At 41.9% G+C, this 16,565-nt stretch overlaps 1 protein-coding gene across 9 annotated transcripts in view; it reads right to left on the reverse strand.

Annotated features, from left to right (window-relative positions):
• The window catches only part of RNF170 (ring finger protein 170), a 46,024-nt gene that overhangs the window by 3,256 nt on the left and 26,203 nt on the right, over positions 1–16,565 (reverse strand). For all 9 annotated transcript variants that reach the window (XM_017961985.2, XM_009212992.4, XM_017961986.3 and 6 more), the window contains 3 exons: positions 13,592–13,700; positions 9,069–9,142; positions 5,365–5,475 (listed from right to left, as the gene is read on the reverse strand). In XM_017961985.2, coding sequence (XP_017817474.1) covers positions 5,365–5,475; positions 9,069–9,142; positions 13,592–13,700 — 294 coding nt within the window. The remainder of the gene's footprint in view (positions 1–5,364; positions 5,476–9,068; positions 9,143–13,591; positions 13,701–16,565) is intronic.

Genomic DNA, 16,565 nt, shown 5'->3' on the forward strand with positions numbered 1-16,565 from the left:
AGATGAATTAATGAGTTACACATTGATTGAACATCATATTTTCTAATTATGCGTTGTATTTAAAAATAGCTCTTTGAATACTAGTTCTTACAGAATAGATCTTATTGCAGATAACTGAAAAGCAACTAAAGTGTCATCAAGCTTAAAATATGGGATAAAGTAATGCAAAACTCAAGTAACATCTGATTTGTTAGTAAAATAAACCAAAGAACCTAGTGCACAGGATTAGAGTCTGAGACTTGAGCGTAAGTCTCAGCTTTAAAGTCAGACAGATCTGGGTTTGAATTCAAAATCAATCACTTATTAGCCAGGTCATCTTAGGAACAGTTGCTTAACCTACTAGAGATAATTCAACAACTAACTGAGTATGTGCAAGGACTGTTAAGAACGAAAATTCAAAAGAAAAAAATAACTAAAAGAGATACTGTGTATGAAAGACCTTTATAACTTGCCAGACAATATAGAAGTGATTATATATTAAAGACATAGGAACTTTGAAGGTTTAAATAGTTTAAGAATAGCAGTGAAACTGATTCCTTCCAGCGAATCACTTCCTCTGGTCATTCCTCTGCTATGTTTAACATTCTGTGTTAACAGTCATACACCCAAACTCTAGATAGGCGTTTTATGTAACAAGTGCCAAATAAGTTGAGAGGGAGACAGAGACAAAAACACAAAGAACTGAGCAAGTGAGGAGAAAATAGTTTTTTAAACCCCCAGACCAAGAGAAAACCATCTTGTGACTCCTTTTGGAACAATGATCACCAAAGTACAAGAATGGTTGTTTCATAATCACTTCCTATGTTCTGTGGAAGAACTAATATCTAAAGCAAAACAGCCTTACCACTTTCACAAAGTTTATAGTAAATGACTTTAGATACTCTAACAAACAGCCAGCATGTCTTTTGAAATACCTTTCTGTCCTTTTTCAGAGCTATTTTGTTCACTTGTAATATAGTATCATCATTTATACAAAATCTTTAATAATTTGACAAGAAATATGAAATGGTTTAGTAAGAAATGTTTCTGCATAAACTTACTCCAACTTTGAAGGAGGCAGAATATTAAAGAGCTAAATGCCTTTATTCTGTTATAATTTCATCACATACCAGGCTTTCTTACTCATTAAATATCTGACACAAAAAATAATAATTGAGTAATAGTATGCTTCACATTTTAAAAATACGAAGGAAAAATTTTAAAGGCCGGATGCAGTGGCTCACACTGGTAATCCCAGCACTTTGGGAGGCCAAGGCTAGCAGACTGCTTCAAGCCAAGAGTTTTGAGATCAGCCTGGCAAACAGGGCAAAAACCCATCTCTACTAACATACAAAAATTAGCTGGTCATGGTGGCACACACCTGTAATCCCAGCTAGTCAGGTGGCTGAAATATGAGAATTGTTTGAACCCAGGAGGCAGAGGTTGCAGTGAGCTGAGATCACGCCATTGCATTCTGGCCTGGGCAACAGAGCGAGACTCTCTCAAAATGAAAAGAAAAATGTTAAATGACTTTTTAAAGTTCAGTGGTAGCTCTTAAATTTGAAACAGGTTGCATTTTTAAAGAACCATCCTATTGATGTCATCAGAGGATATGTAAAAAAAAAAATTGCTGGATCAAAATGGCAGAAGAGGCTCCCAAATAATTATGGAGGACAACATGATTAGATTAAGGTTTTTTTACTGCTTAATGAAAAATGGGTAAATCTACCCATTATCATTCATAACAGTTGAAACTCTATGCCCTGAAATGTACACGACCTCACAGAACAAGGAACAATGGAGCATGAGCACATGTCTGTTTAACACTGAAGCATCTGCATAGCTTAATATATTCGGCTGGGAGCAGCAGTATCAATTCTTACCTTAACAGTAATTCATTCATTTATTCAACACACATTAAGGCACTGAATTTGGCACTGGTGAATAAATAAACTTGGCAATGGTAAATAAATAAAAATGGACCTTACCCTTATGAAGCTTTTAGTTTACTGAGAGAAAGATAACGAACAAGAATTGAGTGCTGTCTATGATAAACGCCATGAAGGAAAGGTACAGAGGGCAGCCACAGAGCAGGGAAAGCTTCTCCAAGAAGGGTCTACTTGGGAGTTATACCTGATGTAAAGGACCAGTTGATGGGTGCAGCACACCAACATGGCACAAGTATACATATGTAACAAACCTGCACGTTATGCACATGTATCATAGAACTTAAAGTATAAAAAAAAAAAAAAAGAAAAAGATAGTTGTCATCTAAAGATTGGGAAATCACCATGAGAGCAGAAGGACAAGCATTTCATGCAGAGGAAGTGTCAGGTGTGCCAGCCTTAAGGTGGAAGGAGTTTGTGTGTGTGCTGAGAGCATACAGCAGGGTGGCTGCAGGGTGGTGATTGAGGTGGTTAACAGAAATTTGGAAAGGGAGGAAGGACCAGATTCTGTGGCGCCTTGTAAGCCACAGTAAGGAGTTGGAACATTCAAAGACATTGGGCCACAAGTGGTGGCTCATGCCTGTAATCCCACCACTTTGGGAGGCCAAGGCGGGAGGACCACTTGAGCCCAGGAGTTTAAGACCAACCTGGCCAACACGGGGAAACCCCATCTCTACAAAAAATATAAAAATTAGCTGGGTTGTGGTGGCATGCACCTGTAGTCCCATCTACTTGGGAGGCTGAGGTGGGAGGATGGCTTGAGCCCAGGAGGCAAAGGTTGCAAGCGACCCAAGATTGCGCCACCACACTCAAGCCTCAAAACAAACAAACAAAATGGAAGTTTTGAAACACAAGAGCATCATGGTCTCATTTATGTCCAGAAAATATTTATCAGGCTGCTGTGGCAGGGAAAAAAGTAGAAGTGAGGAGGCCACTGTGGTTGCTGTGAGCAGAGATGACAGGGCTGGACCGGTACAATGTCTACAGTGATTGAAAGAAGTGGACACAGGCTGGGCAGGGTGGCTCACACCTGTAATCCCAGCACTTTGGGAGGCTGAGGGGGTGGATTGCTTGAGCCCAGGAGTTCGAGGCCATCCTGGGCAGCATGGCAAAACCTAGTCTCTACAAAAAATTAGCCAGGTGTGGTGACGCACCCCTGTGGTTCCAGCTACTTGGGAGGCTGAGGCGGTAGGATGGCCTGAGCCTGGAAGGTTGAGGCTGCAGTGAGACGTGATTGCACCACTGCACTCCAGCCTGGGAAGGAGTGAGACCCTGTCTCAAACAACAACAACAACAACAACAACAACAACAACACAGTCAAGACATTTTTGTTCTTTTTGAGACAAGGTCTCATTCTATCACCCAGGCTGGAGTGCAGTGACGTGATCCTGGCTCATTGCAACCTCTGCCTCCCGGGCTTAAGCAATTCTCCTACCTCAGCCTCCCAAGTAGCTGAGACTACAGGTGCACACTACCATGCCTGACTAATTTTTGTATTTTTTGGTAGAGATGAGGTCTTGCTAAGTTGCCCAAGCTGGTCTCAAACTCCTGAGCTCAAGTGATCTGCCTGCCTCAGTCTCCCAAAGTGGTGGGATTACAGGCATGAGCCACTGTGCCCTGCCAGCAAGAATATGTTGATGCCGTAAAAATAATAGGATACCCCAAAAATAGAAAGAAAATATAGGATTACTTATAGATCAGATGAGAGGAATGAAGAAGAGGAGGAAATAAAAAATGAGAAAAGAATAGACTATGTCAAGGAGGGAATCAGCTAAATACTCCACATGTTAAGTTAGAGATGCCTGTGGAGCACCCATGCTGAAATGGAAGTGAAGCAGTTGGATCTACAGAGTCTGGAGCTCAGAGAGGAGAGGTCTGGGCTGTCCATATAAATTTGGATTTAGTACATTCTAGTTTTTGAAGTACTTATTCGGTTTTACATTTCTAAGAATGTGTTAGATTTTGATAAAACAAGAATGAGTCAGTAAAATGTGCTAGGTTTTGATTTATCAAATACTTCTAGGGTAAGGGGAAGAAAGGTTATCTGTACAGTGTTCTGCTTTTAAATAGCTAAGATGACATATAAACATATCCCTCCAAACTTTTTTTTTTTTTTTTTGACATGGAGTCTCACTCTGTTGCCCAGGCTGGAGTGCAGTGGCATGATCTTAGCTCACTGCAACCTCTGCCTCCTGGGTTCAAGTGATTCTCCTGCCTCAGCCTCCTGAGTAGCTGGGACAACAGGCACAAGCCACCATACCCAGCTAATTTTTGCATTTTTAGTAGAGACAGGGTTTCACCATGCTGGCCAGGCTGGTCTCGAACTGCTGACCTCAGGTGATCTACCCACCTTGGCCTCCCAAAGTGCTGGGATTACAGGTGTGAGCCACCGCACTCGGCCAACCTGGAATTTTTTTTTTTTTTTTTGAGATGGAATCTCGCTCTGTTGCCCAGGCTGGAGTGCAGTGGCGCAATCTCGGCTCACTGCAAGCTCCACTTCCTGGGTTCACGCCATTCTCCTTCCTCAGCCTCCCAAGTAGCTGGGACTACCAGCATCCACCACCACACCCGGCTAATTTTTTTGCATTTTTAGTAGAGACAGGGTTTCACCGTGTTAGCCAGGATAGTCTCTATCTCCTGCCTTGTGATCCGCCCATCTTGGCCTCCCAAAGTGCTGGGATTACAGGCATGAGCCACCATGCCCGGCCCCAACCTGGAATTTTTTAAGGGAACATTTCAAACGGGGCTAGGGCAAATAGAATAAACCGTAACTGTGAAACTGTTGAAGTTTTCAGTTGTAACTTTTCTCAAAAAACAAACGGTGTTTTAGTATCACATAGAAGTAAATAATTTTCTATTTCTCTCTAATTTTTTCTATTGCTTTTCTGCTAGTTTTTCTTTCATAAAAATTTTTATAATGCTATTTGTTTTTTAAGAAAGAAAATTGTAGTCCTTGGGAAAGCTGTAACATAGTGATTGGCAGCAATGAAGGTAAAAACTTGACCGAACACATATAATGATATATTTTTTTTCTTTTTCTTTTCTTGTTTTCTGAGAAAGGGTCTCACTCTGCCACCCAGGTGGGAGTGCAATAATGCGATCATGGCTCACTACAGCCTTGACCTCCTGGGCTCAGGTGATCCTCCCATTTCAGCCTTCCAAGAAGCAGGGACTACAGGCATGTGCCAACACTCTTGGCCAATTTTTTGGTATTTTTTATAGAGATGGGGTTTCATCATGTTGCCCAGGCTGGTCTCAAACTCCTGGGGTCAAGTGATCCACCTGCCTTGGACTCCCAAAGTGCTAGGATTACAGGCGTGAGCCACTGTGCCTGGCCAAGATTTTTCATAGTCAAAGAATACTTGTTGGTAAACCTCACTTTACAAAAGAGAAGAAATGTGTCTTCCTCTAACTTTGAACATGCTTTAGCATTACTTACAGATCTGGGTTGCCCTGAGAATCTCCGGTTATAATCATTAATATCCTGATGCAATCTCACAACATCCTGAGACTGATGATCTTCACCAAATACCGTTAGGAGTAAGGTTACCTGTATATTACAGAAAAAAAAATTATTTCAACTTTCTGCATCATTATGTTTTTCATTTTGTGTTATTATTCAATAGAATGGTAAAGGCTTCTATATTTATATTTCACTCATTTTTAAATAAAGGCAACCTGGAGGAGGGGAGTAAGTAACTGCTTTGCAATAAAATCCAGTGCAGCATAGAATTTGAACTCCTATAAGATAAAATAGGCACCATATCCAACTACTGGTCTAATAGTTTCCTGTCCACACTAGGGATAAATTCAGTAGTTCTCTAATTGGGCTGACAGATATTTGAAGATGCAAGAATGATGAGAAAACATTCAGGAGGAAAGTGACATACAATATATAACTGTCACTTTAAGACAAAAAAATTACTTTTTTTTTTCAGTATTAAAATAATGATTGGTTATTCTTACTGGTATTTGAAAGATCTTTGAATGCTACCAACCATAATATAAAGATTATGTTATTGCAGGGACCAGCTCTCAAACACCAATTCCTACTAAAATAAAAAAAAAGAAATTTTTGATATTGTTATATAACATAATACATTTAACCATGCTTCCTTCATGGTTGTGGTAACAAGGATATACAAATGTCCCAGGACCATACTGGGGTAATCTGACGGTGACAGTACCTTGAAAAATAAATACACTTTAGGACGTAGCACCCCTACAGAAAATGGTCACTAATGATTGTATGATGACATAAAAGAAGGAGTGGTGGCCGATTTAGTTTTAAATCATTTAGTTGTTGTTTTATCCTTCCTCAGTTCAGCTGTAAAACCAAGGCTTCCCACTGCTTACATGCTTTCCAAACAGCTAAATGAAGGCGTGACTAAGCACAGAAGGTGGTGAGAACAGCAGGTGCAGCCATTGGTTCCTTCACAAATTTGTTAATGAAAATGCATTCTTTCAATACACATTAATGGAACACCTATGGCGGGGCAGGCACTCTGCTAAGTGCTAGGTATGCCAAAAAAATGAAGACACAAGCCTGCTCCAGGGTGACTACAACACCCACAATGAAAGGGGACGCAGACCTGGCTGACAGCCTTACATGGCCCTGGGGCAGGTGCAAGAATGCTGCTGTGAGAGCGAGGATCTCTTCTTTCTGGGGTGGTCAGAAAGCCTGATACTGAGCTAAGCCTGGAAACAGTGGTAGGACTGTGGTTGGTGTACACACATTCAAGGGGAGAAGCAGTGAGTGTGTTCCAGTCAAAGGCCTGTGTATTGCTATTTCCATGACCATTTACTGAAGGGGCCTACTGAAAACAGGAGGTAGAACAAGCATTTGCCATCTATCTTGCCTCCAGGATGAATTACTCTTCGCTTAGAGAACCAAGAGCTATTATATTAAGACAACTTTATCTCAACCTTCTGAGCCTCTAGTCAATTTATGGATGGTACACAGGATACCACCGGCTACTATACACATGCCCTATGAAAAGCCATGGGCAGAACCAAGAAGGGGGAGGGCCTGGAACTATTTTTGTAATGTCAGACCTACTCCTTGGTTTGGATATTGCTGACTGAGAGCAAAAGATGCCAAGAGGTGGTACTGGCAAATAAGCTTCAATTTTTTTTTTTTTTTTAATTTTTTTTTTTTTGAGATGGAGTCTCGCTTTGTCTCCAGGCTGGAATGCAGTGGCGCAATCTCGGCTCACTGCAACCTCCACCTCCCGGGTTCAAGTGATTTTTCTGCCTCAGCCTCCCGAGTAACTGGGACTACAGGTGTGCACCACCATGCCCAGCTAATTTTTGTATTTTTAATAGAGACTGGGTTACACTATGTTGGCCAGGATGATCTCGATCTCTTGACCTCGTGATCTGCCCGCCTTAAACCTCCCAAAGTGCTAGGATTACAGGTGTGAGCCACCACGCCCGGCCATAAGCTTCAATGTTGATTGCCTTGTGTCACACATCAAATCAGCCAGAGAGGCATACAGAAACATCAGTTTTCCTCCTGACCATGTGACTACAAGTAAAATATGAAAGAGGCAGAATTTGGGAATGTAGAAGCAAGAATGGTAAGAAAATGACTTGGACCTCCCTCTTTACACCAAAATAAGAGGGCAGTTGAGGGGAAACAGACAGCTACAATAAAGGCCAAAGGGGGGAGAGAGAGAGAAAGAGAGAGAGAGAGAGAGAGAGAGAGTGTGTGTGTGTGTGTGTGTGTGTGTGTGTGTGTGTGTGTGTGAACATTCCACCCATGGGTTAAGTGGAGGAATACTTTTTTTTTAGTGATATAATCTGGTTCTATTGTCCAGGCTGGAGTGCAGTCCCATGATCATAGCTCATTGCAGCCTCAACCTCCTGAGCTCAAGCAATCCCCCCACTTCAGCCTCCCAAGTAGCTGGGACTATAGGTATATACCACCACACCTGGCTAATTTTATTTTTAAAATTTTTTTGTAGAGATGAAATCTCATTTTGTTGCCCAAGCTGGTATCGAACTCCTGGCTTCAAGTAATCCTCCTGCCTTGGCCTCCCAAAGTGCTGGGATTACAGGCATGAGCTACTGCGCCCAGCCTGTTTTTTTATTTTAAATGAAAAATAAATATAAAGGAAATTATGAAAAACAGTGTATAACTGATAAAATGTCCTATGTTGTCATACTTAAAAACTGAGATTGTTGGTTTCTCAGAATTGTTCAGTATTTCATTTCTCCAGTTTATCAAAGAAATGGAGAGAATTTGGCATGTCTCATCTGCAGTGACATTTCAGTCTCACATTCATGTTTACTTACTGCCTCCCTCCTGAGGTGGCTTCGATGCTAACTGTCATGGTTTAAGCTGTTCTGGACAATGCAATGTGGCCATGTCTCTAAAAGGAACAAAACATTTAAAAAAAAGTCATTATATACCATTTAAAGCTATCTGGGTCCTCACTGGAAAAAGACAGATTAAATATAAATTGAAAAGGAAAAAAATTTTTTTCAAAACAAGTGTATGTAGAGGATATATGTTCAAGTCTGATTACGTAGTTCGGTTATTCCTTTGCTGGTACTGCTACAAAGACTTTATTGGGATTTTTGGGAAGGATTCATTTACCAGTTGTCTTTCACTACAACTGTAGGATTTCAAATAGGATTCCCTTTTTCAGTGGTATCTCAGTGACAGTTTAAAAAGAAAAATCATGGGCCAGGTACAGTTAAAAAAAAATCATGGGCTGGGCGTGGTAGCTCATGCCTGTAATCCCAGCACCCTTGGAGGGTGAGGCAGGAGGATTGCTTGAGCTCAGGAGTTTGAGACCAGCCTGGGCAATGCAGGGAGACTTCATCTTTACTAAAAATTAAAAATAATAGCCAGGCATGGTGGCACATGCCTATAGTCCCATCTACTCAGGAAGCTAAGGTGGAAGGACTGCTTGGGCCCAGGAGGTCAAGGCTGCAGGAAGCTACGATCATGCCACTGCACTGCAAGACCTTTTCTCAAAAAAAAAAAAAAGAAAAGTAATAAAAACAATAGAGTAACATCAAACAAGATTTGGATAAATGAAGTTCTGCTAAAAAGAATAATTCCAAATGTAGATACAAAAACTATAAAAATGTACAAAATAGCATAAATGACGCTTTCTGCACGCAAAACATTACCGTTTGTCTACAGATTGGACAACTGATTGCCCCAAGCCATGAACCATATCGCCAGTAAGCAATAATGCAGGCACCTAATAGACAAAACAAAACAAACAATCCATTAATATTGATGTTTTAAAGTCCATATATCGTCAGAAAGATTCAACTATTTGAAATATTTTAACAGTACCACCTTATTTAAAAATACTTTTTACTTCATCCAGACAACCTTCAGGCAAATTCGTATCTAGTAAGAACTCCTAGCCATTAAAATTGTTTTAATTTAAATTCCAGATTAAGGCTGGGCACGGTGGCTCACGCCTGTAATCCCAGCACTTTAGGAAGCCAAGGTGGGTGGATCACTTGAGGTCAGGAGTTTGAGACCAGCGTGGCCAACATGGTGAAACCCCATCTCTACTAAAAAATACAAAACTTAGCCAGGTGTGGTGGCACACGCCTGTAATCCCAGCTACTTGGGAGGCTAAGGCAGGAGAATTGCTTGAACCTGGGAGGTGGAGGTTGCAGTGAGCTAAGATCGTGTCACTGCACTCCTGCCTGGGCAACAAAGCAACACTCTGTCTCAAAAAAAAAAACCTCCAAGTTAAGCTACAGTTGTACACAATCAAAAGTAAGTATACATTAACTGCCTTAATACTATGAAGCTTCATACAAAATATTATATTTCCTATGTAATATAAATAAAACAATAATTAAACATCATTGTAAATATAACAACCAACAAATCAGAGCATAAATTTTCTGTTCTAAATTTGCTGTTACAAAACACAACTTTTAAAAGAGTTTAGAAAACCAAATTATCAATGTATTAACTAATAGTAATTAGGTATTAATAGTACAAGTGGCCAGGCACGGTGGCTCACGCCTGTAATCCCAGCACTTTGGGTGGCTGAGGCAGGTGGATCATGAGGTCAGGAGTTCAAGACCAGCCTGGCCAACATAGTAAAACCCCGTCTCTACTAAAATACAAAAAAATTAGCCGGGCTTGGTGGCGGGTGCCTATAAATCCCAGCTACTTGGGAGGCTGAGGCAAGGAGAATCGCTTGAACCTGGGAGGCAGAGGTTGCAGTGAGCTGAGATGACACCACTGCACTATAGCTGGGTGACAGTGCAAGACTCCATCTCAGAAAAAAAAAAAATAGTACAAGCAAGGAATCAAAGGACACAAAAAGATTATATGCTCTGCCCTAATGAAGTGTATAGTCCAGTTCAAGAATCAAATCAACTCTTGCACTAGAGGGATTGGATTTTTCTGCTTGAAGGTATTCACAAGCAGCAAGCCAGCCGAAGATGGGCAACACAGCCTGAAGGAAGAGTCTGGCGACCTCAAGAAGGCACAGGTGTGCCAAGTGTATAAGCACCAAACTTTAGGCCAATAACAGGTGAAGGAATAGTTTTGAACACTGTCTGGTATTTAAGGAGCCAATCCACTTTCTTTTTTGTAGGACACCTGCATCTTCAACTATCCAGGTCCCACTGTGAATCTGAACTAAGTGCTAAGTGCTGAACTAGTGTCCCTTCTCCCTCCAGGAACCTCTGTGTATTCTTGCTCTTGCCTGAGCAACCTGGCTTAGCCCTCCTGTGTTCCTTATTCCTCCAGATCAAGTAAGTGTTCAGAATTCAGAACAAGCAATAGCAATCCAATTGAGGAGACCCAGGTGACATACTCAAATCAATGTAGAAGGCAAATCTTCAACTGTGTCATATTAACTTGAAATACAAAAAAGGGCCAGGCACAGTGGCTCACACCTGTAATCCCAGCACTTTGGGAGGCCGAGGCAGGCAGATCACCTGCGGTCTGGAGTTCGAGACCAGTCTGACCAACATGGAGAAACCCTGTCTCTACTAAAAATACGAAATTAGCTGGGCTTGGTGGCGCATGCCTGTAATCCCAGCTACTTGGGAGGCTGAGGCAGGAGAATTGCTTGAACCCAGGAGACGGAGGTTGCAGTGAGCCAAGATCGCGCCATTGCACTCCAGCCTGGGCAACAAGAATGAAACTCTGTCTCAAAAAAAAAAAAAAAAAGCCTGGGCGTGGTGGCTCACACCTGTAATCCCAGCACTTTGGGAGGCCGAGGCAGGTGGATCACGAGGTCAGGAGATCGAAACCATCCTGGCTAACATGGTGAAACCCCATCTCTACTAAAAAATACAAAAAATTAGCTGGGGGTGGTAGCGGGCGCCTGTAATCCCAGCTACTCAGGAGGCTGAAGCAGGAGAATGGCATGAACCCGGGAGGCAGAGCTTGCAGTGAGCCCAGATTGTGCCACTACACTCCAGCCTGGGTGACAAAGTGAGACTCCGTCTCACAAAAAAAAAAAAAAAAAAAGAAATACAAAAAAGGAGTGCAGAGAAGTATGCATTAGAGAGTAACTTGTAGAGAACAAAGGATTTGAACTGAACTTCATAGGACACATGAGATTTAGATAGGCAGAAAACAGGAGGGAGGACACTTCAGGTTTTAAGAACAGCAAGAGCAAATGTCGGAAAGGAGTGTCACGTGGATTAGGTTCAAGAGGAGAAATGTATCTACCTTCTCTGATGCCCATTTAATTTTCCCTGCCCAATCTTTCATAACTTGCCTGGTGATTAGCATTTCCAATAGAAAATTAAAAGATTAAAAACTGAAATAAGCGTTTTATACTTTGTTAGTTACTTAAGTGAAAACCTTAAAGAAGAGACTGGAATGAGTGGATGAAGCAATGATGAAATTGGATTACTGAAAGAGCACAAGGTACAGAAAACCCTGCCATTACATGGTATGGGTTCCAAATATGCCATCTCCAACTGCACAAATAACACTGTATCTAATAATTCTATACTACGAAGTTAGACAAAAGGGCCAACACAATTTACAGGATGATTATATGCTACATTTTAAATTAGTCCCTATATGAAAATTTCCTACATTTTGGGAGCAATAAGACCCTATCTTGAACACAACTGTTTAAACAGAAACAATAAAAAACTAGGTCTAGTGACTGGACAAATCAAAGTGGCTTCCAGTGTTTACTATTGTATGAACCACTAATCATGCAGAACTGAGCACAGGGATTGAAGATAAACCTAGGTTTAAAATCTTTGGCTCTGTCTGGGCTGGGTGTGGTGACTCACGTCTGTAATCCAAGCACTTTGGGAGGCCAAGGTGGGTGGATCACGATGTCAGGAGTTTGAGACCAGTCTGGCCAACATGGTGAAACCCCATCTCTACTAAAAATACAAAAATTAGCTGGGCATGGTGGCAGGCACCTATAATCCCAGTTGCTTGGGAGGCTGGGGCAGGAGAATCGTTTTAACCTGGGAGGCGGAGGTTGCAGTGAGCTGAGAGCACACCACTGCACTCCAGCCTGGGTGACAAGGTGAGACTCCATTTCAAAAAAAAAAAATTGGCTCTGTCACTTAACAGCTGGCCTACTCTTTGTAAAATGTATTATTATTATTTTTTTGAGACAGGATCTTGCTCTGCTGCCCATGCTGAAGTGCAGTAGCATGATCACAGCTCATTGCAGCCTCAAGCTCCTGGGCTTAAGCGATTCTCCTACCTCAGCCTCCCCAGTAGCTGGGACTGCACATGTGAGCTATTGCACCTGGCTAATTTCTTATTTTTTGTGGAGACAGGGTCTCCCTATGTTTCCCAGGCTGGCCTCCAACTCCTGGGCTCAAGCAATCCTCCTGCCTATGCTGAGATTACAGGTGTGAGCCACAGTGCCTGGTCTCTTTGTAACATTTCTTCATATCTCTAAAGCCTGTTTCCTCATAGGTGGGGTTAGATGAAGTATATTAATGTCCAATACATAGGCTTGTAATAACTGATACTTTGCCCCTCAACCTGCTATGGCATAATCAGCCATAGAAGATTTTCCTGAATCTGCAGATTCAGGAAAAATGAGGAGTGGTGGAAAGCACTCCTTCCTGATACTAAGTAAGTGTGAAATTATTCCCTTCTTACCCCAAGGCATGCTCTAGGGTTCTCATTCTCCCTCATTAAACCTCAAGAGGTTGAGAGAGAGACAGACAGAGACAGAGACAAACATACTGAGACTAAGACCTTTAAGACTTCCAGTACAAACTCAGAGTCAAAAGAGGCAGGAGGGCAACGCAGGGTCTTGGGCAGGTTCTTGAGAGAAGAACCTTCCTGCCCTGGGAAGGATGAATAATAAATGAAACTCCCAAAGAGTGATGAACAAAGAGGGACTCAGTGAATCCCTCATGCTATGGATCTACTTGAACTACTGTCCAAAGAAACACACTTCTGTTTATGGGGAAGCTGAATAGTTTCTTTAACTTCTGAATCCATAGCTGCTACATGGACAAACTAAATAGAAAGTAAATAAGTAAGTATATTATTTAGATGCTAAGTATACTTGGTTGACAAGTAGAGCAGGATATCAGAGGTAATCTACCCTACTCGCAAAATACAAAATGTGACAAAGAGAAAATTAGGAATCCAGCCTTTGTACACATAGAGGTCTTGGTCTTGGTCTAAACAGTCACTTTTCCCAAGTATAGTGTTGTTTGCTTACCACAAAAAAGATGTCCACAGTTGGTCTCCACCGGGAAGGAGGCTTGGTGCAGGCAGATGGGACAGTACATGTCGGTGTAGAACTGCTGTCGAGCAGCAGCAGGTGCATCCTAATAAGAACACAGGTGCACACATTGGAATACAACACATGTAGTCCTCAACAGTATCTCATGTTAAATTATATTTGAGAACAGAGTCAACAGTGTGTAACCCTCATCACATTGTAAACGTGCAATAGTTTAAGGTTATAATTTTAAGAACATTATGAGGCTATATTGTTTTTATTTAAGCTGCATGGTCTCCACTTTCCTTCCTAAACACAATTTAAAGACAAAAACTTAGATTAACTCAAGAGTTCATCTTTTACTCTACTGGAATACATAAATTATTCTGAGTAACACAAGGCTGAGCTAGTGCATAAGCTAACAATAATAAATATTGAGGTCGGGTGCAGTGACTCATGCCTGTATTCCCAGCACTTCGGGAGGTCGAGGCAGGTGGATCACTTGAGCCCAGGAGTTCCAGATGAGCCTAGGCAACATGGCAAAACCCTGTCTCTATAAAAAATAGAAAAATTAGCCAAGAGTGGTGGTGGCATGCACCTGTAGTCCCAGCTACTTGGGAGACTGAGGTGGGAGGTCACCTGAGCCTGGGAGGTTGAAGCTGCAGTGAGCCGTGACTGCACCACTGCACTCCAGCCTAGGTGACAGAGCAAGACCCTGTCTCAAAAAGAAAACAGTATCAAATGTCAAACTGTTTTCTAAGTCTTCCCTTTTTTCATTTTCAACGTCTTTTTCATTTTAAAAGTGTTGCACGTATGCAAGAAACATCCAGATATCAAAGACCTCACTAGGATGGATCATGAGGGCAAGGGATTTATCTGTAGGACTCATTGTACCTCAGGACTTAGAAAAGTGTCTACATGGCTGGGCACGGAGGCTTACACCTGTAATCCCAGCACTTTGGGTGGCTGAGGTGGGTGGATCACTTGAGGTCAAGAGTTTGAGACCAGCCTGGCCAACATGGTGAAACCCTGTCTCTACCACAAAATACAAAAATTAGCTGGGCATGGTGGCGTGCACCTGTAGTCCCAGCTACTTGGGAGGGTGAGGTGGGAGAATCACTTGAACTCAAGAGGTGGAGGCTGCAGTGAGCTGAGATCACACTGGTACACTCCAGCCTGGGCAACAGAGACCCTGTCTCAAAAAAAAAGAAGTGTCTACATAACGTATATCTTATGTTATTGTATTGTAAAAATACTTATTTATCAAAACTTGTTTTGATGGAACCCAGCAGATAAAGTTGCCAGCATGAAAAATATCTAATTACAGAAAAAGTATCAAATTTACTAAATAGGAACTGTTCTTAAGTGAATCAGATTTTTGCCACTCAATATTAATAAACAAATTTAATAAATTTAAATAATAATAAACATAACTAAAAGGTCATACTTCCAAAATAGCCCTAAATCACCAGAATATTCTGTGATCCAAGGCTACACCTTGATGTTATAGTCACTTATGTCAGTTTTAATGCTACAAAAAGTGTACAGCACTTTATGTTCCCTTCTCCACCTTTTCTTTTCTTTTTGAGGCAGAGTCTCACTCTGTCACCCAGGCTGGAATGCAGTGGTACAATCGCAGCTCACTGAAACCTCTGCCTCCCGGGTTCAAGTGATTCTCCTGCCTCTGGAGTAGCTGGGATTACAAGTGGCCACTACCAAGCCCGGCTAAATTTGTATTTTTAGTAGAGACAGGGTTTCGCCATGTTGACCAGGCTGGTCTTGAACTCCTGACCTCAGGTGATCTGCCTGCCTCAGCCTCCCAAAGTGCTGGGATTACAAGCGTGAGCCACTGCACCTAGCCTTCTCCTTATTAATTTTTAAAGAAACTGACAAAAATCAATTAACAGAGATGTCCAACAGAACTTTCTGCAGTAATTGAAATCTTTATCAGTGCTGTCCAATACAGTAGCCACGAGCCACATGTGGCCATTGTGTACTTGAAATGTGGCCAGTGTGACTAGAAGACTTAATTTCAGATTCTATTTAACTCACTTGAATAGCCACAGGTGGCTGGTGGCTGTCATACTAGACAGCAAAGAATAGACTACATCGCCAGCCTTATTTTCACTCTGAGAGCTGTGTGCCGGGCCTCAGGAAGAGGTGAGGCAGATGAGTGGACACTGCTGCAAGGAGACCTGGAAGATTCACTTCAATCTGGGGCCCCTCCATAGCTGAACCCAGTCATGAAATCGCTAGTGTCAGTGTTAGCAAATCTTAGCAGTCTCATATGTTAATGAGAATAATTATAATTGCCTTACTTATGTCTAAAGATTAAATACGATTGTTGTTTGGGAAATCACTTTGTAAATTATAAAACCTATCTCAACATGAATTATGGGTAACAATTGTTATGGAACAGAGTACTACTAATAGGCTTAAAGTATTGCTTTTTTTTTAGACGGAGTCTCGCTCTCTGTCACCAGGCTGGAGTGCAGTGGCGCAATCTCAGCTCACTGCACCCTCCCCCTCCGGGGTTCAAGTGATTCTCCTGCCTCAGTTTCCCAAGTAGCTGGGACAACAGGTGTGCACCAGCACGCCCAGCTAATTTTTGTATTTTTAGTGCAGATGGGGTTTCACCATGTTGGCCAGGAGGGTCTTGATCTCCTGACCTCGTGATCCGCCCGCCTCAGCCTCCCAAAGTGCTGGGATTACAGGCATGAGCCACTGTGCCTGGCCCTGCTTAAGTTATTCTTGTATCAATGAATATAAGTTCCATGAGGGTAGGAATTTTTGTCTGTTTAATTCACGATTGAATTCCCAATGCCTAGAAAATGTATGGCATGTGGTAGATGTTCAAAAAATATTTGGTGAATGGATAAATTATAAAACCCTTATTGGAGCCAGGCATGCTGGCTCACACTTATAATCCCAGCACTTTGGTTTTAGTGGAGCAAGCACAGCTCACTGCAGC

Source organism: Papio anubis, chromosome 8, assembly GCF_008728515.1.
Source record: "Papio anubis isolate 15944 chromosome 8, Panubis1.0, whole genome shotgun sequence".
Lineage (NCBI taxonomy): Eukaryota > Metazoa > Chordata > Mammalia > Primates > Cercopithecidae > Papio > Papio anubis.